Source organism: Caretta caretta, chromosome 3 (genome assembly GCF_965140235.1).
Source record: "Caretta caretta isolate rCarCar2 chromosome 3, rCarCar1.hap1, whole genome shotgun sequence".
Taxonomy (NCBI): Eukaryota; Metazoa; Chordata; order Testudines; family Cheloniidae; genus Caretta; species Caretta caretta.
Window position 1 is genome coordinate 18,906,331 of NC_134208.1, and position 26,591 is coordinate 18,932,921.

Consider the following 26,591-nt stretch of genomic DNA (forward strand, 5'->3'; position numbering starts at 1 on the left):
AGATTCAATGCTCACATTTTCCATAGGTTTTGCTAGGTGTCCCTGTGCTGCTGTCTATCTTTCGAATTAGATAGAAAATCAAGGTCCAGACCACTCATGGTCATTAAAGATGTGCTAACACTTTTTGTAGTCGCATTATTAGTGCTGGTGCCCTGGCCACATCCTAATTATATTCTACCTAACTATATTTCCCCAGTGTTTTCAGTTGGATAGTGTTCCTAAACTGTTGTGTAGTGTTGCTGTGTGCTGCTGAACAGCTGCCACACTCCAACCCAGAGGTGGCTGCATTTTAGTAGTAGCCAAAGCGGTCTCTGTGCATTATTTGTATATCAGTTATGCTTTAATGTGCAGTGAGATCGTTCAGGACATAAACTGCTATATAAACGAAAGATCATTCTTATTAGTGTAAGCAGAGTCAGGATGAGCTCTACCCTGACATCTAGTGGTGAGTCATGGTGGGTTGTCGAAAAGAACTTCAGAGGCTGATCTCATTTGCATAGACACACCCACCCTGCCTAGATGGTCACTTTGGCTGCTGTAGGAGCCCTAGTTTCTCTGTTATTGGGGCAGGAATAAACTATTATCCTGATTATGTGAACCAAGGACAGTGGAACTGCACTTGGCCTTTTGTTATGATGGAGGGACTCACCATCAACTAAGCAGCACTTGCTAGGCAAGGGTCATGGGTTCCAAAACCCACTGAATGGAGAGAGGCTAGGGTCAGGTATTAATACTGGGTGGTATGGGTCCCCTGGTAAGGGCCTTACATGCTAATTGTATGTTCTTCTCTTGCCACTGTAAAATATCAGAGCTAATTTTGATTCTATTAGGAGTCTAGTTACAGGCTGCTGAGCTGAATTCACTTTGGGCTAATGGTGCACCAGTACTGAGGCTCCCCTACTACAAGCTGAAATCACAAAAGAGCTAAACTTAGTAAGAGCTGAAATCACTGAGTGTTGTGTTAAGTAGTGGGGGAGTCTAACGATATATGGCAGAGCAGTATGTCGGATGCCTGGAGTAACTCATGGGGGTGGCTGGCAGAGCGGAGCCCCGTGGAGAGGTGGGGCAATCAGCTTTGGACCATGTAAGGTGCCCCTGAAATCCCCCTCCCCGCCATCTCCACCCAGGTTGGGAGGTAAAACTCTGCAGATAAACTCTGACCAGGGACAGAGACTTTGGGGTCCTTGGACTTTTGGATGATTTTGGGTTGCTGGACTCAAGAACCAAAGGGAAAGGACATGCCCCAATTTGCTTGGGATGGGTTTTTGCTCATGGGTTGTGTTATGAATCCTGTTGGTGGTGTTTCCCCAACATAATGCCACATTGTTTCTCTCTGTTATTAAAAGGCTTTTTGCTATACTCAGACTCTGTGCTTGCGAGAGGGGAAGTATTGCCTCTTAGAGGTGCCCAGCGGGGGTGGTATATATTTGTCCCAGGTCACTGTGTGGGGGTTTGAGCTGGTTTTGCATTGTGTTATTGGAATGGAACCCCTAGATACTGAACCCGGCCCTTCTTGCTGCCAACTCTGACGGGTAGAAGGGTTACATTAGTCTGTTGCTGTGATTTTAATCAGCTGTCCACTGTCCCAAGTCCCAACCACACATTTCCTTCCAGATCTGCTAAAAGACCTGGGCTTTCCCTCTCTACCAGTTTTCTCCCAGCTGTAGAAAAACTGACCCTGTATGCTGAAAGGCCAGCTTTTAAATTTGTGGACAAATTAAGAAGTAGGCAACTATTAAGAAATCGTACTCCATAAACACAGCCACCTGGGAGTTTCTCTCCAAACAAGCTGTGCTCTAACCCATTTCAGTGTCTGAAGTTGATCCTAAATTTGTAACAGGAAATGAATAGCCTGGGCCAGTGCCACAAGGTAGCAGGCCCACTAGTTGAGCAGTGAAGTTATGCTTCACTGACCAAGAACCAGAATTTATTTAAAAGGTGGAAAAAAACCCCCCAACCCCACCATGTTTGTGTTGTGCTGTTCAGCCTGAATCTAAGTTTTATTAAGGGTTCCCATTCGGCAGAGCCATATAACAAACCTTACTGGCTAAGAGTTGGAGAAGGAGGCCGAAACTGCTTTTCTGTGCCTGTTGGGAATTGCTGGTACTAAATTAGATTCTCTGGAATCATTGCTGGCCCCACCCTGCTGCTGCTGTTACCCTGTGGAGAATCTCTGTAACAGCTCTATTTGCATGCAGTCTGAATTCTAAGTAAGCAGGAATATGGAATTTTTAATCCATACATAGAAACACATTCTGTATTCTTTTTGCTTGGAGAAAAATAAACCCTTGAAGGGTGAACTGGAAAGGGAGGACTTCTGAGCAATATGGAGTGGGGTGGTTTTTTTCCCTCCCATTCTTTGGCAGTGTGGAGGGAGGTGGCCATCAGGACAGTGCAAAGAGCAATAATCACAGCTCCTAGCCCATGTCTGTCATCTGTGACTGCAGCAGAGCGTGTGGTTAGTGGGCCTCCAAATATCCAGCACTACAAATATAGGATGAAAATGTGACCATGATCATGTGGCTAAACACATAACAAAACATGTGGCTGTTTGGGAAACTCTTAAAGATTCAGTTCACCCTAAACATACAGTAGGAGATTTTCAATAGGCACAAAGGCCACTTACGTGTCTAACTCCCATTGACTTTCAAAGCAAGCTTGGTACATAACTGCCCTTTGTGCCATTATAATCTTGCCTGGTCAATACCAAAAGTCCCATTGTCTACAATGGGATTAGGTTTTGTCCCAAAGGCATTCTGAAATTGATATGCCTTTTGCTCATGATTTGGGGACCTGAACAATTTTAAATTTTCATTAAAAAAAATTTAAAATTGACCTTTACATTTTTTCACGAGTCACCCCTCCCATGTTATACACAATCACACTAGCTAGTTATGAAAGTGATAAGAACGGTCTGCTTAAAATATAAAAATGAGGTGCACAAACTTTTCCCAACAAACCAGGTTTTGTGTGAACCTGATTGAGAGAGGATCATTAACATATGGTGTGGCAGAGCTCAGACCTTGTCCCCATGGGTCCCACGCTTTCAGGCGGTTTATGCTAGCTTCAGAGGCTCACTGCAACCTTCCATGTAGCCCTTCTCTGCTGCTGGGGGACCGCACAGGGACTCTGCAGACCACTGTGGAGGGGGCCATAAGGCTGCGTAACTTTTGAACTGTGCTCTTGTGGTGGGGGTTTTGACTGTGTTTGTGGGGACACAGGAGGTGTGGCGGGGAGCCTGCCCCCCAATCCATCTGTGTGGCCCCTGCCCCCCAATCCATCTGTGTGGCCTCCCCCAACCCCCACCACCACCGTTGTTGCTGCCCCCTCCACCACTCCCAGTGGACACTTACCATCTGCCTCAAGCTCCTGCCTCTGGGACTCTGCTGCTTGCTTGGCTTGCTGTGCCCTTTCACCATCTTTTGGGCCTGAAGCAGCAGCCAGCCCGCACTGACTCTTTGCAAGCGCATGGGGCGCATGTGCCCCCCCCCCCCCGACTGACCCCCTTCAGCAAGCCCCCAGCTTTGTCCCTTGCTACCTGCTCCGTTTTGCCCCTTGCAGCCTTTTGCCCCCCCTTTTACCCCAGAACCTCGCTAGCTTCAGTTTGTTTTCCTGCCCTGCCCTTTTCCCTCTGCAGCTTTTGTTTGTTCACCTCGCCCCAGCCTCTGAAGCTTGCCCCTTGGTTCCCTGTCCTACCTCTAGCCTGATTCCCCCCACTCCCCAAGCAGTTCCCCTGCCCTGATTAGCCCCTTATTCAGTGCGCCCATGCCCCCTTCCATGCGCTTGTGCCCTTCCCCTGTTTGAGTTGCCCCATCTCACTTCACCCCCCCAACGTTGTTATGACTCCCTCCCCTAGTGCAGCTAGAGGAGCTGGATTCCTATTCTGAGCCGGTGACTGTCCCCCACAAGCCCTTGATAGCCCTCCTGTCCAGCCCACCCCTTTTGGCGCCCTCCTCTCCTGCCTGCAGCCTAGCGGGGAGGAGGGGTTGACCTGCCTCCCCTTTCCTCTCCTCTCTCTGGTATTTTTCCCCTCCCTCCCTGCTCATTATGGTGGGGGACACGGCAGGTGGGGCCCCTCCAGCAGCCCCAGCGACCTGTCCCCTGCCTGCCCCTCCATCACCCCCCCCAAGCCTCTACCTCAACTGACGCTGCCAAACCACCTGCCACCGCCCCCGCCGGGGCGCCGGCAGCGGCAGGCACCAGGGTGTCCTCCGCTGCTGCCACGTCCCTCGCCCCCTCAGATTCTGGGGGAACCCCCCCAGCCGGCGGGAAGGGCCAGGGTAAGAAGAAGGGCAAGGGCGCCACTAAAAAGACCAGGCCCTCCTCTGGGGCAGGGACTGCCCCCACTGCCGCGGCCCTGCCACGGGCCGCGGCGTCGCTGCCCGCTGCTCCCTCCACCAGCTCTGCGGGTGCCCCTCCCCCGGCCCCCAGGGCGTACACCCAGGTGGCGGCAGCCCCCGCGCCTGCCGCTATGTCATCTCTCCCGCCCACCGCCTCCGCTACCAGCTATAGCGGCCGGGACCCCTTTCCCACCATGACCAGGAAGCACGGCGTCCGTTGCCTCATGGTGCCCGCCTCGCCTCACGTGGAGACCCACGTGCGGGCATTGACGAGGGTGGTGGGCCCACAGCCATTGTGGCGGCCTCCAAAATGTATGGCAAGGTCGTCATTGTCTTAGCATCGGAGGCCGCCACCCAGGAGGTGGTGGAGAAGGGCCTGGCAAGGGGGGGGGGGCTGTTTGTCCCTCTGGAGCTGCTAGAGGACGTGGGCATCCGCCTGGTCCTGACCTCCGTCCCTCCCTTCCTTTCCAGTGCCGCCCTATTACCCGCCCTTTTGATCCTGGGGAAGCCCATTTCTGTCGTGAGCCTCTCTCACTGGGCTGCAAAGACCCCGCCCTCCATCACGTCCTCTCGTTCCACCGGCAAGTGCAGCTTCAACTGCTGCTGGCGGCGTGTCGCGGAGAGGCGCTTGAGGGGTCATTCTTGGTCCCCTACCAGGGGGCCCATTACCGGGTGCATTATTCCATGGGGGAGGCCCGGTGCAACCTCTGCCGGGCGATGGGGCACGTCCAGAGGGACTGCCCCTTGGCCCAGCAAGGAGGGGCATCTGGGACCCCCGAGCCCCGGCAGGGCCCCGGCCCCGTCATCACAGGTGCCCCTGGTTGCCCGGTGCCCGGAGCTGCCCCTCCTCCTACTCAGTCCACCAGTGCTCCTGCTCAGGCCCAAGGGGTGCTTCCCCCAGCGCGCCCAGACGAGCGTGAGAGCCCCACCCCTGCTGCCTGCAATCCGGTGGGGCCCCTAGAAGAGGGTGCGGCAGGGATACCGCCAAGCATTGGAGAGGGCCCGCCCCAGGGGGAATCTTCCATCCCTCATGCCGCCCCACTGCTGCCTCCTACAGTCCCTGAGCCATCGCCCCTGCCCCCTGACCCGACCCCTGTTAGCCGGCCCCCGGATGATGCCATGGAGGGCTGGGCCCTAGTCCAGGGGAAATGGGGCAAGCGGAAGGCTCGAGCTCTGCTTCTTTCCTCCGATGCGGAAGCCCCCCCATAAGACCAGAAAGGGGGGCACCGATGCCGAGCCCTCTGCCTTGCCCATGAGTGCGTTCCATCCACCGGTACCGGCTGGGGAAGACGTGGCACCATGGGAGGGCAGTACTACCCCTCCATTGGCCCCCGATGGAGCCCCTCCTGCCCCGTTACCATCTGGAGCCCCTTTGAGCCCTGAGGCGAGCGTCACTTCGGGCACTGGCGGGGAGAACTCTGGGATGGTGGAAGGAGAGCTCCCTTCCATCTATGAGGAGATCGAGGCCCTGGGTCTGACCCCGGTCACCCAGGGGGAGGATGACCCTCTGCCAGCGGGGCTCAATCTGGGTGACCTCACGCCAGCCCCCACTTCTCCATGCTCCCTCCCCATCACTGCTGCTTCTGCTCCTGCCTCCGCGGGTTCCCTGGACTCCTCCGTCTGTCCGGCCGCAGGTGGCACCCTGCTGTTGGCCGCTGAGCCCACTAAGGCAACCGCCGGTGCCATGTGGCTGGGACCTGAGCCCCACGGGCTGTCCCTTGTGGGTGTGGGGCAACCGACCTCCTTCCTGGGCGGGGACTCCACTGACAATGCCGTGGCTACTACGCCAGCCTTGGAGCCAGAGCCCGGCATCACGGAGGGTCCCCTTCTCACCCCCCAGATTCCTGAGCTTGACTGAGAGGGGCCATCTCCCAGCGGCCTGGCTACCGGGGCCCAGGATCCTGCCTTTGCCCTCTCCCTGACTCTCCTCCCGACCCCTGCCCTGCTCTTACTCTGGATCCCTGCCCTGCCCCTGATGCCAACCCCGTCCCTGTCCCCTCTACCTCCCGTGATACCACTGCTGCCCCTGGGGCCGTCATCTCCTCACTCCCAGAGGGTAGCCCCCAGGGAGCGACCTCTGTATTTCCCTGTCCCGACTCACTAGGGGCTGCTATCTTTTCTCCGCCGCCCCCAATTGAGCCGGGATCTGAGGGGGGCCCCTTGCCTGCCCGTCTCGGTGGGCCACGGGGCTGTGTCAGTGGTCTCCCCGGAGGAAAGCTGGGGGGCTAGTGACCTCGGCCCCCCCATACGCTGTGAGAGGAGCTGCAGGAGTTCCTTGCGGACGTCCGTGGCTCCGGTAACAAGGTGCAGCTCGCTCTCCAGCGATGGGGGGACTTCCATGAAATCCTCTGGGCCGCGAGGGCCCTCATGGGGGAGGGTAAAAGGCCTGGGGGGAAGCAGGCCGCTGCAGCCTACCAGTGGGTCCACCTCTTCCGTGACTCCTTACTCACCTACGGGGTAGGTCTAGGATTGTTGCGTGGCCCGTTGGGAGCCATGAGTGTCCCTGCTGGCGAGGATCCCACTCAGCCCTCCTCACGGCACCTCTCACCATCGCAACGTTGAACACCCAGGGCTGTAGGATGGGTCTCCGCAGGTGCCAGGTGCTCTCCTTCTTTTGGGAGGGGGAGTACTCTGGTTTTCCTGCAGGAGACCCATACGGATCCAGCCGCCGAAGACAGCTGGCGGCTGGCCTGGGGGGACAGGATCTACTTTAGCCATCTCACAGTTCGTACGGCTGGAGTGGCAACCCTGTTCTCCCCCGACCTACGGCCCAAGGTGCTGAGGGTCACCGAGGCCGTGCCGGGCCGCCTGCTGCACCTCCGGGTCCATATGGAGGGGCTCGTGGTCAACCTTGTTAACGTCTATGCCCTGACATCGGCCCAGGCGCGGCTGCGTTACTTTCAGCAGGCATCTGCCTTCCTCAGCACCTTGAATCCTAGTGAGTGCCTGGTCCTGGGCAGGGACTTTAATACTACCCTCGAGGAGTGGGACCGCTCAGGGACTGAGCAGTGCCCGGCCGCTGCGGACGTCCTCCAGGAGATTGTCGACCATCACTCTCTGGTGGACGTCTGGCGCGACCACCACCCGGACGACGTTCACCTTTACCCGGGTGGAGGCTGCATCTACTTATCACGTTTCCATCTTTCACGGGCCCACTCCTCCAGCATCCGGCTGGCTCCGTTCTCCAAACATCATTTAGCCACCGTGATGGCCTCTCTCTGCACAGAGAGGCCGGGGCCAGCCTATTGGCATTTTAACAACAGCTTGTTGGAGGATGTGGGCTTTGTGGCATCCTTCCAGGAGTTCTGGCTGGCCTGGCGAGGGCAGCGGTGTGCCTTTCCCTCAGCGCAGTGGTGGTGGGACCTGGGGAAGGTGCACGCCTGGCCGTGACTACACCCGGGGTGCCAGCCGACAGAGGGATGTGGCAATAGGGCGGTTGGAACGGGAGGTCTTAGAGCTAGAGAGGCGTCTGGTCGCCAGCCCCGAGGATCCATCCCTCTGCGGGGCATGCTGGGAGAAGCAGGAGGAGCTCCGGGCCCTCGAGGACCATCGGGCCCAGGGTGCCTTTGTTCGATCCCGCATCCACCTCCTTCAGGAGATGGATCGCGGCTCCTGTTTCTTCTACGCCCTGGAGAAAAAGAGGGGGGGCCAAGAAGCACGTCACCTGCCTCCTAGCAGAGGACGGCACCCCCCTCACGGATCCGGCAGAGATGTGCGAGAGGGCCAGGGCCTTCTATGCAGGCCTTTTCTCCCCGGATCCGACCGATCCTAACGCTTGCAGAGTGCTCTGGGACGAACTCCTGACGGTCAGTGTGGGCGACCGAGACCGGTAAGAGCTGCCTCTCACTCTGGCCGAGTTCTCGGAAGGCCTCTGCCGCATGCCCACCAATAAATCTCCGGGCATGGATGGGCTGACCGTGGAGTTCTACCACGTGTTCTGGGATGTCCTCAGCCCAGACCTAGTCACTGTCTGGGCCGAGTCTTTGCAGAGCGGGGTCCTCCCTCTTTCCTGCAGGTGAGCCGTGCTCGCCTTATTGCCGAAGAAGGGGGACCTCCACGATTTATGAAATTGGCATCCCTTGCTCCTCAGCACGGACTACGAGGTCATAGCGAAAGCCATCTTGCTGCAGCTAGGGTCCATGCTGGTGGACGTGATCCGCCCAGACCAGACCTACACCGTCCCGGGCCACACCATCTTCGACAACCTGTATCTGGTCTGGGACCTCTTGGAACTCGGGTGATAGGGACAGTCTGTTGTTCGCCCTCCTGTCCCTGGATCAGGAGAAGGAGTTCAACAGGGTGGACCACGGGTACCTCCTGGGCACTCTGCGAGCATTTGGCTTCGGACCCCAGTTTGTGGGTTTTCTCTGGGTGCTGTATGCCTCCGCAGAGTGTCTGGTCAGGCTCAACTGGACCCTGACCGAACCGGTCAGCTTCGGACGAGGAGTACGGCAGGGGTGCCCCCTCTCGGGCCAGCTGTATGCTCTGGCGATAGAGCCCTTCCTCTGTCTCCTCTGCAGGTTGATGGGGTTGGTGCTGCGGCTGGTCCTGTCGGGGTATGCCGATGATGTGCTCCTCGTGGTCCAGGACCCGGGCAACTTGGTGCGGGTGGAGGCTTGCCAGGCCATCTACTCGGCAGCCTCCTCCACCTGGGTCAACTGGGTCAAGAGCTCTGGCTTGGTGGTAGGGGACTGGTGGCAGGCGAGCTCCCTCCCACCTGCGCTTCAGGCCATCCGGTGGAGCGTGGGTCCACTGCTCTATCTCGGCATTTACCTTTCTGCCACGCATCCGTCTCTGCCGGAGAACTGGCACGGTTTAGAGGGCAGGGTGGGAGAGCGGCTCCAGAGATGGACAGGATTACTCTGGTGCCTCTCCCTTTGAGGGAGGGCACTGGTGCTTAATCAACTAGTCCTGTCCATGCTCTGGAACCACCTCAACACCCTGATCCCGGCCCTGGGTTTCCTGGCCAACCTCCGGACATTGATTGTGGAGTTCTTCTGGTCAGGACTGCACTGGGTCTCTGCAGGGGTTCTTCATCTACTCCTGGAGGAGGGAGGGCAGGGCCTGAAGTGTCTCCGCACTCAGGTCCATGTCTCCACCTCCAGGCCCTGCAGAGGCTCCTTTATGGTGCAGGTAGTCTGGCGTGGAGCATCCTGGCACACGCCTTCCTGCGCCACTTCCGAGGGCTCCAATATGACCGGCAGCTCCTTTATCTCCATCCGAGAGGTCTTCTGCGAGACCTCTCAGGGCTGCCAGTCTTCTACCAGGACCTCCTTCGGACCTGGAAACTGTTCACAGCGACGAGGTCTGTGGCGGCCTCCGTGGGGGAAGATCTCCTCGCGGAGCCCCTGTTACACAACTCCCAGCTCCGTGTGCAGGTGGCGGAGTCCCACTTGGTGTGCCAGAGGTTGGTCCTGGCAGAAGTCACCAGAGTCAGAGACCTCCGGGACTACGACCGGGGAGACTGGCTGGATCCCCTGACGCTCGCTCAGTGCATGGGGCTCTCCAGACCTCGTACTCCCCTGCGCATACTTCAGGAGGTGAGGGCCGCTTTGCTGCCTGCTGCTTGGGTTTACCTCGACCAGGTCCTAAGAGAGGGTGCACCCCACCCCACACCCCAGGCCCTCCGGACCTTTTTATCGGGCCCCTGCCTCATGGACCTGACCGACACCCCTGCCCCTTCACCGTGAGCTGGCTACAAGAGCTGCAGCCTGTCCCTTTCTGGACCGCGCCAAGGAAACATATATACACGCTCATGCTCCACACCCTTCACATCCTCACCCTCACCCCGCCCCGACACAATGTGGAGGGATCTCTTGCCACCTCTAGAGGGTGAGGAGCCCTGTTGGGCCAGCCTATATTCCACCTTGGTCCCGAGGCCCACCAGGGATATCAGCTGGCAGCTCCTTCATGGGGCCGTGAGCACGGGTGTGTACTTGGTGTGGTTCACCCCAATCCCGGCCACCTGCCCCTTCTGCGGCGTGAGGGAAACCCTGGTGCACGTATACCTGGAGTGCGCCAGGCTGCAGCCCCTATTCCGGCTCCTCACAAATATTTTGTTAAGATTTTGGTTGCACTTTTCCCCTCACCTCCTTATCTATGCACTCCCTATCAAAGGCCCCACTAAGTCACGGGACCTCCTGGTTAACCTCCTCCTGGCCCTGGCTAAAGTGACCATCTATAAAACCAGGGTGAGGAGGATGGCCGATGGAGTCTCCTGTGACTGTGGGGCCTATTTCCGATCCTCCGTCCGTTCACGCCTTCAGGCAGAGTTTCTCTGGGAGGCGTCCACTGACTCCCTTGACGCCTTCAAGGAGCAGTGGGCACTGTCTGGGGTTCTCTGCTTGGTGTCCCCATCTGGTTCCCTTCGTTTGACCCTTTGACCGCACTCCTGTCCCTGTTGTTTATTAGTTGTCCCTGGTAATTACTTGGTTTTCCAGGTCCTGTGGACCCCCCTCTTAGGCTGAGGGGGAGATCCTTTAGCAGTGGGCTTCGCCCGCCCACTTCCTGGATCCCAATAAGGCTACTCTGCTGTACCCAACTGGCCTGGGTCTATCACAGTGGTTAATTCTGTGTTGTTAAATAACATCTGCATTTTTTTATTTACTTAAAATCCTAGATAATGAGGCAACTCATGTAAACTGCAGCACACCCTTTATTTCTGGTTTACAATCTTTAAAGAAAGATATCATTAACTACTGTCTGAACACAGTGGGGTTCTCCTCAGTTCAATTTCACTCTTGAGGAACAATGAAAATCTGTAATTAGCACAGAAACAGCAGGAACACAGTGGCTTTGGCTGGAAGTTGGCGTGTGATTTTTTTAATCTGTTTGCTCCGGGACAAAATTCAGCTCAGCAGTGAAAAAGGGGGCGCTCTTTTAAATATAAAAAATGTGGAACTAACATTTGAAATGGCTTCTTCGATTTTTTAGGTGGTTTCTGTCCTTATTTTGAAACCAAAAATAAAATCCAAGAGGAGTTTTTAAAAATATATGTTTGGGCACGTGTTACCAGTGATGCAGTGTGGCTCCATCGCTAAGGAGCTGCCTTGGTGGTCAGGAGAGGTGGCTTCTATGGCTAAGATTTTATTATGGTTATTTTTAGTAAAAGTCCTGGACACAAGCAATAAACAAAAATTCATGGATGCTGTGACTGATCTGTGACTTTCGCTGCTGCGGCTCCATGGTTTCCCCCACCACTGTGGTGACGGGGAGCAGCAGGGTTCTCTCTCCTCCCTCCCCGCAAGGCTGTCCCTGGTCAACAGAACCCTGAGGAAGGCCCCCTGAGGAGGCTGTTGCCTGTCGCTGGAAACCTGCAGGGGGCCCTGAGGGGGCTGTCACCTGTTGCTGGAACCCTTCCAAGGCCACGCTGGCTGGCAGCTCCAGTCCCGCAGCCCCAGGGACTGAAGCAGAAAATGTCAGGGAGGTCTCTGGAAATGATGGATTTTGTGACTTTTGTGATCTCTGTGACAAAAACGTAGCCTTACCCATGTGAACTGAATATTATCATCCCCATTTTACAGATAGGTAAACTGACACACAGATCATTTGTATGGCTTGCCCTGAGGTCATGCAGCCTGTCAGTTGCAAAGTACTGATTAGAACCCAAGAGTTCGGCCTCTCTGTCTCTCATTGCAAATCATGGTACTCAAATATTAAGGGACAAATGTTCAGTATGATGCACAAGGACATTAAAATACACCCCTAGGTATGTATAATGAAGATGAATAAAAACATATTGTATACATCTCCCTTCCCGCTGCCACTCTCACTATTATTATTATGTAGTCATTTTTTTTCCAGTAGAAAATACTGAGGTACTGGTAATTCAATCTTAATGGTTTTTCTCACCTGCAGAACTGCCTGGAGTGGTTCATGTTGGGACCTGCTTTAATATTGCCTTTCTCTGGGTCATAGATGGTGGTTGCTCTTGCATAAGCGCCTCCAAGAATAAAGATGAACCCATTGAGAGTGACTGCAGGAGCATATTTGTTATCTGTCAATGGAAAGCAATACTGAGATCAGTTTCTAGGCTCAGGTTTGGAGTTGTTTTTGTTTAGAGATAAGGCACACTTCTCTAAACCTCTGAGGCTAGGGAAAGAAAAATGAGGAAGTCTTTTTTGTTTTTATTCTTTTCTCCTAAACTTCTCAAAGGCACTTTCAAAGTTCATCATCAGTCCTTCATTCCCCAGTAACCTCCCCGCCCAACTGGTACAGTTACAATTATCCTCTCCAAACCCTAACTGAGCCACAGTGAAAGCTCTGTTCTTGTATCTGAAATTAATGTGTCAACTTGTTGCAGAGTTTTGAATTGCTGCAAATCTTAACTCACTTTCCATTCCTGAGAAGTGGCTCAGTACAGATGAACCCTAGAGCAAAGTATCCCACTTCTTAATAGTATTAAAAAATAGATTATCTTTTGTATTCCTTTTTTGCTTGTGGGTGGGTCCCAACACATCTAAGCATATTTTCTGGGGCCTAACATTTCTCCCTTAATCTTTCCTGCAAACATAACCTAGAGCATGTTCTGCAGCTGCCACTGACTTCAACTGGAGTTGTGAGTGCTCAGCATTTCTGACATGTTAGGCACCAAATGTCCTAAACTGATTTCTATTAAAGTTTCCAGGGAATGCTTTAACACTGCGGCGTTATCTGCAGAGTTATCAGACGATACCTGGTAAAGTTAACCATATCATTATTTTAATAAATAATTTGTGAAATTTAGCTAGCAGACTTGTTCCATATATCCCTATTATAATACATCATATGCTTATACATGCTTTAAGCATGCTGACTGATATTTTCCATGCCTGGCATTTGTCTCAGGCATTTCCACTAAAATGGTCCAGCAGTTTCCAGGAACGAGATTGTTGGTCTGCAGATATTAAAAAACTTCTCAAATCTTGAGTTGAGACGTTCTAGCACCTCCGTGCTTTGGATCAGGGACTTGTAATTTGGCAGAGTGACAGGAACAACCCTTTTTCTGTTCCAGTGAAAAGGTGCCCAAATTTGGCCAATTTATAAGCCTCTGAGAAATCTCAGTTCGCACATGCTCAGTAGAATTTGGCAGCTAGTCTCTGAAGATTCATTCTGTACTAGGCGAGAGGGAGAGGCTGGGGGCGGGGCTGAAGAATCTGTAACCACTAGACCACACACTCATCCAGAACCTGCAACTGAACCAAGGCGTCCCGAGTCTTAACATTTCTTTATGGATCAGTAAATAGCTGGGAAATCAATAGCAAAGTATGTGTCCCCACCCCTCTGCAGTGGCAGGACCACGTAGACAACAACAGTGCTGCACCAGCTACTGAGGTAGCTCAGGTGGTAGAGGCCTGTGCTATGGATCTAGAGACTCCAGCTCTACATGGGGAGTCAATATGGTTCCAGGTGAGGGGATTTTTTTCTTTTCATTTTTAATATTTTTTAAAACATAGAATGTTACACACAAAACAAACCCCCAAAACTATGTTAAAAGAACATTATCAAGGTCAAAGCACTCAGAGGTTAGGAAATGCCTGAATTAAGGTTGCCTCTTAAACCTTAAGTCAGCCCTCTTGTGTGTATGCCTTATGGTAGTACGTGAGTGTGTATTTAAAATCTGTATCATGAGGCATATGCACACAGAACAGAATTAAGAAAACTTTCATTCAGGCATTTCCTCACTTGTGAGTAGATTTACTTTAATGACAGGTTTCAGAGTAGCAGCCGTGTTAGTCTGTATCCGCAAAAGGAAAAGGAGGACTTGTGGCACCTTAGAGACTAACAAATTTATTTGAGCATAAGCTTTCGTGAGCTACAGCTCACTGCATCCGATGAAGTGAGCTGTAGCTCACGAAAGCTTATGCTCAAATAAATTTGTTAGTCTCTAAGGTGCCACAAGTCCTCCTTTTCGATTTACTTTAAGTGGACTTTTTTATTTCAATGTGAGTTGCATGCATGCTTAAAGTTAAGCACATGCTTATGCGCTTGTCTTGAACAGGGCCTAAGTTAGTTTCCTTGCAAAGACTACACTGAAAGTAAGTGGCTGTGATGGGATGCATGCTATTGTTCAAGTTTTAGCAGGAAAGACTCCTGCAGAAAGTTGGGCTACAGTATATGCTCAAACTTTTAGTTTCAGCCTCCAGGGGTCATTGCATGTCAGCTGTCTGAGTGTAAAGCGACCCAACTGTAGAAAGTACTGAAATGGCTAAAGCAAGTTACTGGAAAAGACAGAAGGAGTCTGTTGCTAACCAAGTATCTATATGCATATGTCAAAAAACACAAATGTACCCTTCAGAAAATGTCATCGCTCTTTGTGATTTAAAAAAAAAAATAGAAAGCTGGGAAGAAACTAATTCACTTAGAAGACAGAACAATATCTTCTCAACTCCACTAAGCCATTGTAACATAGCAGAAAGACTTATCTGTCCTAACACCTCTTATCCCACATGTTTCAAAATCAAAACGTGTGAGTGTGTGTTCTCTATATTTAACTATCACATTTTTCTGGTCTCTTTCTGGATAACATTCTGCAAGAGAGTGTATAGAGCCCACAAAGAGAGCTCAGAATTAAATGTCCAAATCTCACAGGAAAATTATTTTGGGCTTCCTCAAGGCAGAAGTAATAACTTCTCAGGAGGCTGAATTGCTGCCTTCATATTCCAATTTATCAGCAAAAAAGAGGAAACCCCCTTGGTTATTTAAATAGTGATACTTTTCTCTTTTTAAATAAGCGGATGGGCTGGTTCTCATTCTTTGGCTAGAGTCAATCAACTTTGATTCCTATCACTATTTTCAGTATTTCACCTATTCATAATCTTTTATTGTTTTCAACTTTAGCCACAATTTCTAAGTAAGTACAAAGTAAATTTGAGAGGAAGAGATTTCTCCTACTGGTTTCAGGAAGGGAGAACTTCATAGCAAGCAAACTCTTGATCTCTGGTGAGGACTTTATATTACAAAAATATAAGGGAACCCCACAGAGATGGGGATCAGAAAAGATATAAACCAACATATTTTGTATTACTGTGGCTGCAGTAAACTCCCACAGGTGCCACTGATTTATCTCCAAGCTCGTAATTTCCCCTTAGACTTCATGGTTTGATTACCAAAGTTGGTCTTCCAGTTTCTTCCAGGTGGATGGCCAATATCCATCCTTAGCTCTCACATCACTTGGATGCCACCAATTCCCCTTCCCTTCTCAATTTTCCTCTTCAAGGTTGGACAACCTTATTCAAACACTCCACATGCTCCATTCCCCCCTTAAAGGTTACTTGCTAGCAGGTTAGTGATGAAACCAGATACTAATTGTCCAAAGCCATGTTTTGACTGGGCCTTTTTGATGATGATGATAGATGTGTCGTTGAGCTCCCATGAACAGACAGCTTGGGCCACATCACTGAGGAACAAAACCAAAGCACTCTATATATTAAGTGGCTAGTGGGGATGGGTAAATGGGGAGGGGGGGAAAAGGAGGAGGAAGGGGTTAGGGTGACCAAACATCCCATTTTAGCCAGGACAGTCCCTTTCTTAAGCCCTGTCCCGGCCGTCCTGATTTTTTTGGCAAAAGTGGGCATTTGCCGCATTTGCTCTTGCCAAACGGATCAAGCTGGCAAGAGTAAATGGGACAAATGCCCACTTTTGTCAAAAACGTGGGGTGTGGGGGAATGTGCAGAGGAGGGGGTGAGCAGCGATGCCAGCCCCAGCCTTTGGGAAATATGGTCATCCTAGAAGGGGCTGAAAGAGAAATGAGTTGTCATTTCCATAAAGAACCCTTTCAGCAGCAGTTTGAAGACATCTGGACACTTTAATCCACTTCCTGTCATAAAATCTAAATTGGAAACTGTCCAGTATTCCATGAATAGTTTTTGCAACAGAAAGTTAGTTGAGATTTAAATGCAAAAAAAGAAGTAAGAATTTTTTTTAAATGGTAGGAAAAAAGTCCCCTGCTTTATTATTTCCCCCTATAATTTTGCTAAGAACTATTGTTCAAAGTGGAAGAACTCACTTCATAACTCCATTCACTACAATTGTTGCTCTTAAAAATAAAGGGGGAGTTTAAACTCAGTGAGTGATATTCTTTTAGCAATAAGCCATTCCAGAATGTGGTTTGTACTTGTAGGAACTCACTGGGCAGGTGCACTTCTTGGGTGGTTGAAAATCTAGCCTATCTGAGACATATACCAATAACCTCAAAATAACAATATGTTCCCTCTGGTGTGACTTATGGCTACAGTATCACATTAATAAACTATATATTCAGTAAGACAGAATTCTAAAATGTCCTGCTGCACTCAGCAACTGCTGAAAGATCTTACATTGCATTCCAAACCAGTGCTTGGTTACAGCCTGAAATGGTATTAAAATGAATAGCGGAAATGATCCCTGTTGTAAACATCTTATTGAAATCACACCAGCCAAAACATTTTTTTCAGAAAAATGCTGGCACGCCACTAGTATGACTGTATCCAGATATTATTCCTACTGAATAGTCTACTGAATTCCTTATGAGGTGAATATATGTATGCTTATGAAACAGACTGGAAAACTAGTTAATGGAAACCAAATCTGCTTTTAAAACTGCGTGTCTCCACTTCTCCCTGCATACCTAAGGCAGAAAAACTCATGATTTGTGTAGCAAATCAACATACAGGAATGGGATAAGATGACATCCCTCAGCAGCCCAGAGATGGCAGTCTGATTCTTAACATAGCTTGTGAGGTCTGAACTGCAAATATTGTAATTAGCAGCTAGTTCTCAGATTTCAGACATTTGGCAAGGAGCTGCTGCAGCTCCTTGAGGCCAGTGTCCTCGTGGGAACAGGAGGCAAGGAGAGAAGGGGAATGAGTACTATACCGCTGACCAAGCACACACCCAACTTCAGATCAATGGAGAGTGCACCAGAGGTGACAGTGCAGAAAATCTAAAGAGGAGGGGTGAGCAAATCTAGGGACTAACAGAAGGGGTAAGAACCACAAATTCCATGCTCATCTAAACCACATAGCTAACTGGCACTTGCTCCCTCTCTCTCGAATATAAGATTTTTGTTTACTATATAGTAGGTCATGATGTTCTTCCAGAGGACAGGTAATACACCACAGGCACTTAAATGAATCCTTAGCAAAGTCTCTTGCCTTCAGTCACAACAGTACCTTTTTTCTGTATGAAGGAAATCTGTATTTTTCTAAAGCAAGATGCTTGTAGCTCACGGAAGCTTATGCTCAAATAAATTTGTTAGTCTCTAAGGTGCCACATGTCCTCCTTTTCTACCTGAAGTAGTGTGTTCAATTCCGGACACCAACTAACCAAGAAAATACTGATGAACTGGAGGGCATTAGAGGACCGCAACAAAACAGATCATGAGGCTGGAGGGATTGACTTGTGGCGAAAGACCAGAAGAGCTGAAATGTTACCAGCTTTGGTAAACGGAGATCTTAATAAATATTGAAACACCAAGGAGGGAGAGGCATTATTTAGAGTGGTACATGTGGATTATAGCCAAGTGAACTGAAGAAAAAGAAAATTGAGGTTTAACACTGGGAAAAAATTCTGAGATCTAGTTCGATGTAGCATAGCTTCCCAAGGGACGTGGTGGAAGCGCTAGAAAATATGCTGTCTGGAACAGTCCAGCCCTGGCAGAAGGATGGACTAGAGAGTCTTCTGTATGACCTTCTTGTCCCTGCTTTCTCTGATCCTGAATTTCTAAAAGAAAATCACAGGAATTGTTACTCCTTTAAATTAAAAAAGACAAAATCAGCCCTGGAATTATGAAGTAGATATTGTCTTCAAAGTGTTCACAACAGCCTTAGTGCTCTGACTGAACACTCAGGCGGGGCATAGAATTAGGTGGTTAAGTCTCTCAGACATTCCTATGAAGCGGTGATGAAGCTCCTCAGAGACCTGGCCTCAGATCTTTCCCTAGTATCTAAATTGCTGTTTACCGTGCGCTGTCTCGGCACATTCCAGAAAGCAGTGATACCCACCATGGGAGAAAAGGATGCCAAGCACATCTTTGGCCTACATGCGAACACCTCTAGTGCCTGTCTGCCCTTTCTGAGGCATAAGAGTGAACAACATAGCCCTCTATACCTGAGATCCTCTTGAGAGAAACAGCCAGAAACAAATTGAAATGATAGTTAGCGTTCTCCTCAGGCTCTAAATGTCTTTCCTTATCCAACCTTACTGAAAGGAATCTAATAGAGCATTGCCATCTTCACCAAGAGAAAGTTTCCATGACAACAAATCACTGAGGAGCTGGTAGAGACTTGTGCAAGCCCCTGGTTAGCAGAGAGAGCCACAAAAGCAAAATTTAGGCTTCCATTTTAGTAAAAAAAAAAAGTAAGTTTCTAGCCCTTTTCTTCCAAAATGTGAACTGATATAAATCAACACAGCCAGGGGAGGTTGGCAGGTGCAGCAGGAGAATGTGTGAAGGGGAAGGTGTGTGCGTTGGGGTAAGATCCTGCCAAACACAGTCTGTGTGTCAAGGAAACCACTGAGCTTGGGCATAGCCAAAGAATGATCTCACATTTCCTCCTTCAAATCCTTAGGCCAGCTCTGATTATAATGGTGTGATCAAGGCAATGGGAATCTGATACAGGAGTGGGGGGATGGAATTAATTGATAGGGCCTGACTGGAAATGTTAAGACTGGTTCATCCTGTTGACAGTTTCAGCCCTCTCAGAGGCTGGGACTGAGCTGACAGGTTGCACCAGCTATTGCCAGGGCAGTTGCTACTGGGTAATCCCTTTTTGTGTTTCTATGCACCTGCCCTGTCAAGAGCTTTCTAGAACACATGGGAGACATCAGATGTAGTCCCATGAAATCATCCTAGATGCAAGGAAAGGAAGCCAAGCTGCAGCTGCACTGAATGGCAATCCTGCAGCCCCTATCCCTTCCTGCCAGTGCTTGCCTGCCCAGTCTGAAGAGCAGGCATTGGGAAGGCACCTGGAGCCCTGTTCTCTCACTCAAAAGCCGGGGGAGGCCCATCTCCATCCACCAGTCTGGGGAGAACTTCTGCAGTCAGGGGAGAGCTACCCACCTTAAGAACAGAGGGGAAACTCCACCAGTGAGGCAGCTAGGGAAACAGAGGGTGGACACTTGCCAGAACTGAGTCCTAAAGTCACCACCCCTTGCCACCATGTGAGAGTTTTAGCTGAAAACTAGGGGGGAACCTAATGATCCAGAGATGGACATGGTATAAGAAATTAGATTTAGACTAGATACCAGAAATGTTCTTGGGTCCCTGACCTGTGCTTTCCCACACCACTTACCAGATTTTAAAATTTAACTATGGAGATAGGTAAATAAAACTCCTATTTTGCATATAAACTGTGGGCAGCTTTAAATGGAAAACCCACTCAGAAACACAAATCAAAACTTATAGTTACATTAATGTAGGCAACTGATTATTTGATATTGCATAGAGGGTACATTTTAGTACCCTAGCATTAGACACGAAGTGAACTAAAACACAAAGTGACAAGATGATTATGCTTATTTACAATCACTGACTTCAGCATGTCTATAGCGGTCTTGTTCAAAAAGACAAGCCTTAGGACGTTGTGCATAAAATACATTTTCTTCAGCTCTGCAAGGACAGCATAGCAAGAAATGAAAAGGTAAGCAGTGCAAGTATGAATGCTGGTTTGATTTTGTGGCACTACATTTACCCAGAATTGTTACTAAGTGGCAGCTTTGTTAGATGTTAGGACTGGGAAGAAGAGATGTGAGACTGTTTAACTATAGAATCCTGCCAATCAACAGCATCTCAAGTCCACAAAGGGTATGTCTACTTTGCAATGAAAAACGTGGGGCTGGCCCAGGCCACTTATTTGGGCTCACAGGGCTCAGGCTAAGGGGCTGTTTAATTGCGGTGTAGATGTTCGGGTTCGGACTGGAGCCTGGGCTCTAGAACCCTGCACGGTGAGAGGGTCCCAGAGCTCAGTCCACAGCCCAAGCCTGAATGGCTACACCACAATTAAATGGCTCCTTGGCCCAAGCACTGTGAGTCCGAATCAGAAGGCATGGGTCAGCCACAGAGTGTCTAACTGCAGTGTAGACAAAACCTTACAGACTCCACTGAGTATATTTCCAGGTCTGCAGTCATCAAAAAGTTATTACTGCTGATAACTATTTCGTGACCTATGGGAAACATGTTTCAGTCCTACTGCACAAGTATTTCATTTGGTACACTTACTGGCAGGCTCAGCAGAGAAGCCAGGGATTAAATGAATGTAGACCTTCTTATTCCTAGGAGAAATCTAAGTGGCATAGATTGGAGGCAGATTGGCTGGGCTGTGTGAAAGAGTTCACAATATTGTTGTCTATGCTGTATCTGTTCTATGGAGAGAGTACTTTGGTCTCCAGCTTGTTTCACTAGCATTGAGATAATTTAAAACAAATTACTTCCCTAAAATGCCAACATTCTTGCCAAGGTTGGCTTGGATAGGTTAGCACCCGACTTCTTGGAAGTGATGGACTTACAAGTATGAGCTACCGTATGTCAGACCATTCACAGAGAGTAGTTATCAGTGGTTCACAGTCAAGCTAGAAGGGCATAACGAGTGGGGTCCTGTAGGGATCAGTTCTGTATCCAGTTCTGTGCAGTATCTTCATCAATTATTTAGATAATGGCATACACTTATAAAGTTTGCAGACGATACCAAGCTGGCGGGGTTGCAAGTGCTTTGGAGGATAGGGTTATAATTCAAAATGATCTGGACAAACTGGAGAAATGGTCTGAAGTAAACAGGATGAAATTCAATAAGGACAAATGCAAAGTACTCTATGTAGGAAAGAATGACCAGCTGTACACATACAGAATGGGAAATGACTGCTTAGGAAGGAGTACTGCGGAAAGGGATCTGGGGGTCATAGTGGACCACAAGCTAAATATGTGTCAAGAGCGTAACACTGTTGCAGAAAAAACCAAACATCATTCTGGGATGTATTAACAAGAGTGTTGTAAGCAAGACACAAGAAGTAATTCTTCTGCTCTACTCTGCGCTGATTAGATCTCAACTGGCGAAATTGGGTTCAGTTCTGGGCACCACACTTCAGGAAAGATGTGTATTAATTGGAGAAAGTCCAGAGAAGAGCAACAAAAATTATCAAAGGACTAGAAAACATGACCTATGAGGGAAGATTGAAAAAACTGGTTTCAGAGTGGCAGCCGTGTTCATCTGTATCAGCAAAAACAACGAGGAGTCCTTGTGGCACCTTCGAGATTAACAAATTTATTTGGGCACAAGCTTTTGTGAGCTAAAACCCACTCATCAGATGCATGGAATGAAAAATACAGTAAGCAGTATAAATATTACAGCACATGAAAAGATGGGAGTTGCCTTACCAAGTGGGAGGTCAGTGCTAATGAGGCCAGTGCCATTAAGGTGGAAGTGGCCTATTCTCAACAGTTGACAAGAAGGTGAGAGTATCAGCAGAGGGAAAATTACTTTTTGTAGTGATCCATCCAGTCCCAGTCTTTATACTGCTGACTGTATTTTTCACTACATGCATCTGATGCAGTGGGTTTTAGCCCATGAAAGCTTATGCCCATATAAATTTGTTAGTCTCTAAGGTGCCACAAGGACTCCTCATTGGGTTTTTTGTTTTTTTAAATTGGGTTTGTTTAGTCTGGAAAAGAGAAGATTGAGAGGTGACATGATAATAGTTTTCAAGTACATAAAAGATTGTTACAAGGAGGAGGGAGAAAATTTGTTCCTAACCTCTGAGGACAGGACATGAAGCAATGGGCTTAAATTGCAGCAAGGGAGGTCTAGGTTAGACATTAGGAAAAACTTCCTAACTGTCAGAGTGGTTAAGCCTGGAATAAATTGCCTACAGAGGTGGTGGAATCTCTATCATTGGAGATTTTTAAGTGCAGGTTAGACAAACATCTGTCAGGCACAGTCTAGACAATACTTAGTCCTGCCATGAGTGCAGGGGAGTTGGTTTTGGTGTATTTTTTGTTAGGAAATAATACAATTTATTTGAAAATGTATGAAGTACCCATCTTGGGATATTTTTGGATGATTTTTCCAAGCATGCACAGCCTTGACACGTGCTAGACAATATAATGAGTCCAGGGAATGAATTCTGAGCTACTGTGGCACTTGTACTAGTTCGGTAAGGAAAAGGAATACTTTTTTGCATAATACATTCATTTTTGCAGTATGCTCTGAGCACAGAAAAACCTCATAATGTCACTCAGTCGATTATATGAACAGCAGCCATTGTGTCCATGTGATGGAAAAAGCCAGGAAACAGGTTTGTTAGCATTGCTGTAATACATAAATATGATTGTTGGTGGCTGATGCCCTCCTGCTGGGTGCTTCATGCTACATCATATGCATGTCATGTTATGTTAGACTGGACACAAAGAACAGCCAGGGAAAAGGAAAAGAGCAATGCTTTATCCACAGGGGAAGCTATAAACACAGATTTTATAGGTGACAACTGACTCCCCAAGACTTGCTTCTTCCACAATGCCTGAAGTAGGGATGTAGTAAATAAATAAATACATAAATAAAATAATATTAATAATTAATATACAGAAGGGGGGAAAAGTAGTTTATTTTGGACATCCATATGTGCTCAGGCCTAACCTGAATAACCATGTCCTAGTAGTGACATGGTTGCATCCTATCTAACACTGAGTTTAAAATCTTTAGGCAAGGCACCCTTGGTTTGAAGTGTCAAAAGAGTCCCATGTTCAAAAGCAATTTAGGCCTGGATCTTCAAAGATGTTCCAGCACTTGGGAGTTCAATGGGAGTTAGACGCCTAAATACGTTTGAGGATCTGGGCCTTAGGAAACTAAGTCTCATTGAAAGTCAATGCTATTTAGACGCCCATGTCACTTTTGAGAATGGATCTTAGGGTCACAGGCGCCAACTTTCCTTGGCGCCGGTGGGTGCTCGCGCCCCCCAGCCCCGACTCCACCCCCTCCCTTCCCCTGTTGGACTCCTCCCCAAATCCCTGTCCCAGCCCTGCCTCTTCCCGAGACCGCCGCGTTCCTCCTCCTCCCCCCTCCCTCCCAGCACTTGCCACGTGAAACAGCTGTTTCAGGGGAGAAGCAGGAAGCAGCGGCGCGCTCAGGGGAGGAGGCGAAGGCAGAGGTGAGCTGGGGCACGGGGTGGGGGGCGGGGAGCTGCCGGTGGGTGCAGAGCACCCACAGAGTTGGCGCCTATGCTTAGGGAATGTCTACACTGGAGCTGGAGGTGCAATTTTTCAGCCTTCATAGACATACCCGTGCTAGCTCTGATGGAGCTGGTGTGCAAAAAAATAGAAGTCTAGCCACAGTGGCATAAGTGGTGGGAGGGGTTAGCTATTCTAATATGTACATAGGTTCTCAGACGGGATCATACTCAGGGCAGCTAGCCCTGAGTGATGATTTAACTGGGAATTGGTCCTGCTTCGAGCAGGGGGTTGGACTAGATGACCTTCTGGGGTCCCTTCCAACCTTATATTCTATGATTCTATGATTCTATGATCTCTCCACTTGCACCACCACCACCACCATTTTTAGCATGTTAGCTTGATCATAGCTAACGTGTGTATGTCTATTTAAGCTGGAAATTATATCTTCCAGCTCCTGTACAGACATACCATTAGGCTTCTAAGTCACTTAGGGTTATCTCTGTAAATGGATGTAGGTGCCTAAATGCCATTTTAGGTGCACAGGTGCGAAATTTAGATCCTCAAAACCCCTACTTGGCTGCCACCTAACTCTGTAGGCACCTATGTTTCCATTGGTAAAGTCCCCTGGGGCCCTAATTTCTGACGGTGGGCATGCACAAAGCCACCTAAGTTCTGACTCCCAAGCTGCTTGGCACCTAAGTCCCTGCTCTGATGACTATTTAAGAATTTAAAGGATCTAGCCGTTAGGTGCTTTTGAAATTTTTAGTCCCCCGATTTTTCTATTTGTTCTGTAAGGCATGTAGCGCTCGCCTGGGCACTGTAAACATAATTAATAAAAACAGTGCTGGATCTTCATAGTCCACCTGTCTTGTGGATTTTCTATCCTGCAGGGTGAATTCCATTGAACAACATCTGTGAGTTCCTGCAAAAAAGACCTTCGCTTCCTTTGGGACAAGAGGAATTTCAACAACAGTAATAATAATCCATTAAATGAATGGCATTGTTTTAGGCATGAAGTGACATTTGATGGCATAACAAAATTTTAGTGCACTGTATAATGTATAGGGTATCCATATCTGTGTTGTTTTCCTTTCTGTCCCCACCTTGAACCCAACCCTTCTAGCTAAATAAGCAGGGGTATTAATGAGTGTCATTTGCCTTGAGTGAAGGATCCAGACCACTGAATCTCCAGGTTAATATATTACATATTGTTACCAACCCCGTCCAGCATTGCTATTACAAACACCTTTTCCTCAGCCTTTTATTAAAGACATCTTTACATTCAGCCCCTTTGGTTTACTTATTTTGTGGTATAGACATTTATATCCTGACATTTCTTTCTTTTTTAAATTGTGAAATGCTGATCACTTACCGATCATTGGAGACTCTATAAAACTCCATGCATTAGTCTGAGGGACATATGACTGAAGGACTCCAGCGGCACGACCAGCTTCATTCACCCCACCAAACACGTAGATCTTGCCACCACAAACAGTGGCAGCTGCAGAATGCACAGCCTTTGGCAGAGGAGCTATTGTCTCCCACTGATTGGTGATTGTGTCATACCTAAAACAAAAGCAAAAGGAGTAAGTCCAGATGGACCAGTGATGGATGTGTTGTAAATGCATGACAGATTGACAGATAAAATATACAGAGAGATAGGCAGCTAGGCAGACAGATAAAACAGACCTGAAAACATACCTTCTAAGATCAAAGCAATCCAACTGTTTTGGTAGATAATGCCATTAATGCTGCTTTCTAACCTTTAAGAAGATAACGATAAAGGCACAGAGAAAACCAGATCTATTTCTTCATATGTCTCTCAAGCCTAATTATAGCTTGAGCTAAAGAAACTCAGGACACCTTTGTCAAGAAGACTTCCACTAATTAATTTCTATTAATTGGAATACAGTAAGATTATTCTTGCAAATCATCGTGGTGATATCCAACAGCAACCAGAGGCAGGGAATTGTTAATATACTTGAATTGTTTAGCTTGTGAAGCTCATCTCATCATCAAACATAATACAACATGATAGCCCTTTTTACTCTAGTTAACTAGCCATTAATGCACATTTTGTGCATGTGTAAATTGCCTCCATTTAATTGCCACTGTATGTATCAAGCTACTACTACACTTCATTGCAGGATATTGCAAATGTTAATGGGGAGTTTGCTACTGGAATAAGATTTCCTCATTGCATCCATTTTTAACATGTAGCGCAACAGAAAAGAATATTCATTAGAGCACTAAATTAGTTTTAAGGTCATCAGTATCTGATTTAATTAAGCCATTGACCATAAGGATGTGCAGTTAATAAACAATGGATTAAGACTCATTTTAGACAACGTCCCAAGATCAGACATCTATTTTTTTAAATAATGTGGCAGTGATCCAAAGAGCTCCAGTAAAATGAGCCTGGGAGACAGTGGAAAACAACATGGTTCAATATTTCCATGAAATGGCACATTCAGTCAAAAAGTAGTTGCCTAAATGGTAGTAACTCGGAACAGTTGATGACAAACACACAAGCCTTCATCACCCATTCAGAGCTTTGGCTCCTGATCATAGGACGGATGCTTACAACATGCAAAATACTCTAGATTCCTGGTCTTCAGAATCTCTTTCTGAAACTGATATATTTGTTCCTAGTGATATTCTCCATTTGTGACACATCTCTCAGTCTGCCAGGGTATGTCTGCACAACATCGGGGAGTGAGCCTCCCAGCCCAAGCCCACAGACTTGTATTGGTCAGGCTTGCGTAAGAGCGCTAAAACCAGCTGTGTAGCAACTGTACTCTGACACTACACCTTGGGTGGCAGCTTGAACTCTCAGGCTGCGGTGACAGGGCGGGTTTGAGAGCCCAAGTTCCAGCCTGAGCTGGAACATCAGAGCACTGTCTGCATGGCTATTTTTAATGCACTAATGCAAGCCCCACCCACACAAGTCTGTGGACCCAGCCTGCTCCCAGAGGCAGTGTAGACATACCCACAATGTCCAAACGTGGAACCAAACAAGAGATAAAAGACAGGTAATAGAGCAAGGAGCATAAACTGACAGGAACTGATTTATTTTACACTAGTAACATTTCAATAAAAATAACTGATCACTATTAATAAATTAATAAAAATGAAAA

At 48.5% G+C, this 26,591-nt stretch overlaps 1 protein-coding gene across 13 annotated transcripts in view; it reads right to left on the reverse strand.

The window, feature by feature from the left end:
- KLHL29 (kelch like family member 29) overlaps nucleotides 1–26,591 on the reverse strand; it is a 598,483-nt gene that overhangs the window by 10,434 nt on the left and 561,458 nt on the right. For all 13 annotated transcript variants that reach the window (XM_075126386.1, XM_048845630.2, XM_075126385.1 and 10 more), the window contains 2 exons: nucleotides 24,827–25,020; nucleotides 12,192–12,336 (listed from right to left, as the gene is read on the reverse strand). In XM_075126386.1, the coding sequence (XP_074982487.1) occupies nucleotides 12,192–12,336; nucleotides 24,827–25,020 (339 nt within the window). The remainder of the gene's footprint in view (nucleotides 1–12,191; nucleotides 12,337–24,826; nucleotides 25,021–26,591) is intronic.